At 39.6% G+C, this 1,656-nt stretch overlaps 1 protein-coding gene across 1 annotated transcript in view; it reads left to right on the top strand.

The window, feature by feature from the left end:
- The first annotated feature begins 1,017 nt into the window (after positions 1-1,017).
- LOC116700890 (olfactory receptor 51F2-like) overlaps positions 1,018-1,656 on the top strand; it is a 28,861-nt gene continuing 28,222 nt past the window's right edge. Inside the window, 1 exon segment of the mRNA XM_032534337.1 lies at positions 1,018-1,089. Within this exon segment, the coding sequence (XP_032390228.1) occupies positions 1,018-1,089 (72 nt within the window).

Here is a 1,656-nt window from a genome sequence, read left to right as displayed (position 1 = left end):
TTGGTTGCCCCCAATACGTTGTAATTATAGGGAACCTGATAACCTGTGTGTGCAGAGTTGTTACTGCTAGCGCTATATTAAATAATTAAATTCATATTTAATGTTTTTCCCCGCAATGGACCAAACTGTTCCCCTTTCGACCAGCAGATGGCAGTATTTAAATGACTGACGTGTGTTGTGACTTTGTGAACTGGTTTAAATCAAGATTACTGATACAGATGTATTTATTGTTGTTCATTTCATTGGTTTTTGATTTTATTTGCAACCTAGTTATCATCATCATCATCATCATCATTCACCCCCAGCCCAGAGTTAACCCTGCATGCCCTTCTGTTTTAACCTGACATTTCAATCATTTTAAGTCAGAACTTTTGACGATTTGGTCTTTCCAAACATTAATTTTATTCTTCTTTAAGGCAGGTGGTAGATTTATTTTGTCACAATTAACAGGTCATATAGTATGAAGATAAATTGAGTTTGTAATCCCTTCTCTCATAGCAAAAACATACGTTAATATACTGTAGAAGCAATTATAAAAATGGTAAACAGAAATAAACTATAATCAGTGGAGCAGTGCTGAGGATGAATTAGAGTTTGAGAGCTTTGAGAGCTTTGGGGGAAAAGCTGCTCTGCAGTCTGGTGGTGCGGCAGCAGAAACCTCCATATCCCTTCCCAGAAGGCAGCAGGGTGATGAGGCTGTGGCTGGGGGGGTACTCTCCTTTAGTATCCTTTGGGCTCTGCGTATGCACCTCACTCCCTGATATCACTGATGCTCCAATGATAGGTACCAATGATCTTCTGAGCAGTTTTAATCTCCCGCTGCAGAGCCCCCAGGTCCTGGTCCTGGTCCTGGGCCGTGCACATCCCATGCCAGTTTGGGATGTTTCCAGTCAGATGCTTTCTATTGCTCCTCTCTAAAAGCTGACAATAACTTGGCGGGGGAATTTGGCCTCTTATACTTCCTCAGAAATACGTCATCTCTGAGCTTTCTCACCAGCGTAGAGATGTGAGACGACCATGTCGGTTCTCTGTGATGCGGATTCCCAGGAACTTGAAACTATTCACCTGTTCCACCTCAGCACCACTGATGTATTCAGGATGTGTGACAATGCGCTCATTAAACAGGGCTGGTGATGTGCACGTGGATAGGCTATTATTATTAAATAATATTAAATAACTATAATAAACTACTGTTGCTAACATATTTCTTTACAAACGATCAAAACGTACACGGACCGCCCTTCTCCCGTTTTGGTTTCTGAATTCGAGAAACGACTAAACCAAATTCAAATAACGGTCCGTTTTTGTTTTTTTTGAAATTCCTATTTTCATTTCTCCACTTGGAGATCTACATTCAAAGAAAGACCCGGAAGTAATAGTAAATATAGCCTATATAAATAGAAGCCAAGCTTTTAGAACGGGCATAATATGCAGCACCAACGTTATACCAGAGTAACGCTAGAAGAAAAAAAACTAATAATAAATAGGCTTATGTGAACCTGGACCGAAATAAATATGTTTAAACAGTAGTTTATTACAGTTATTTAATATCGTTCATATCCACTTACACATCACCAGTCACGTATAATGAGTGGATTGTTTGTTTCAATACAGTTGGTAATATAGGGTAACCTGAGAACTTGTGTGTGCAGAGTT

The sequence above is a fragment of the Etheostoma spectabile genome, chromosome 13 (assembly GCF_008692095.1).
Source record: "Etheostoma spectabile isolate EspeVRDwgs_2016 chromosome 13, UIUC_Espe_1.0, whole genome shotgun sequence".
Classification (NCBI taxonomy): Eukaryota; Metazoa; Chordata; class Actinopteri; order Perciformes; family Percidae; genus Etheostoma; species Etheostoma spectabile.
Note: the sequence above shows the minus strand (reverse complement) of the source record. Positions and strands in the feature narration are given on the sequence as shown.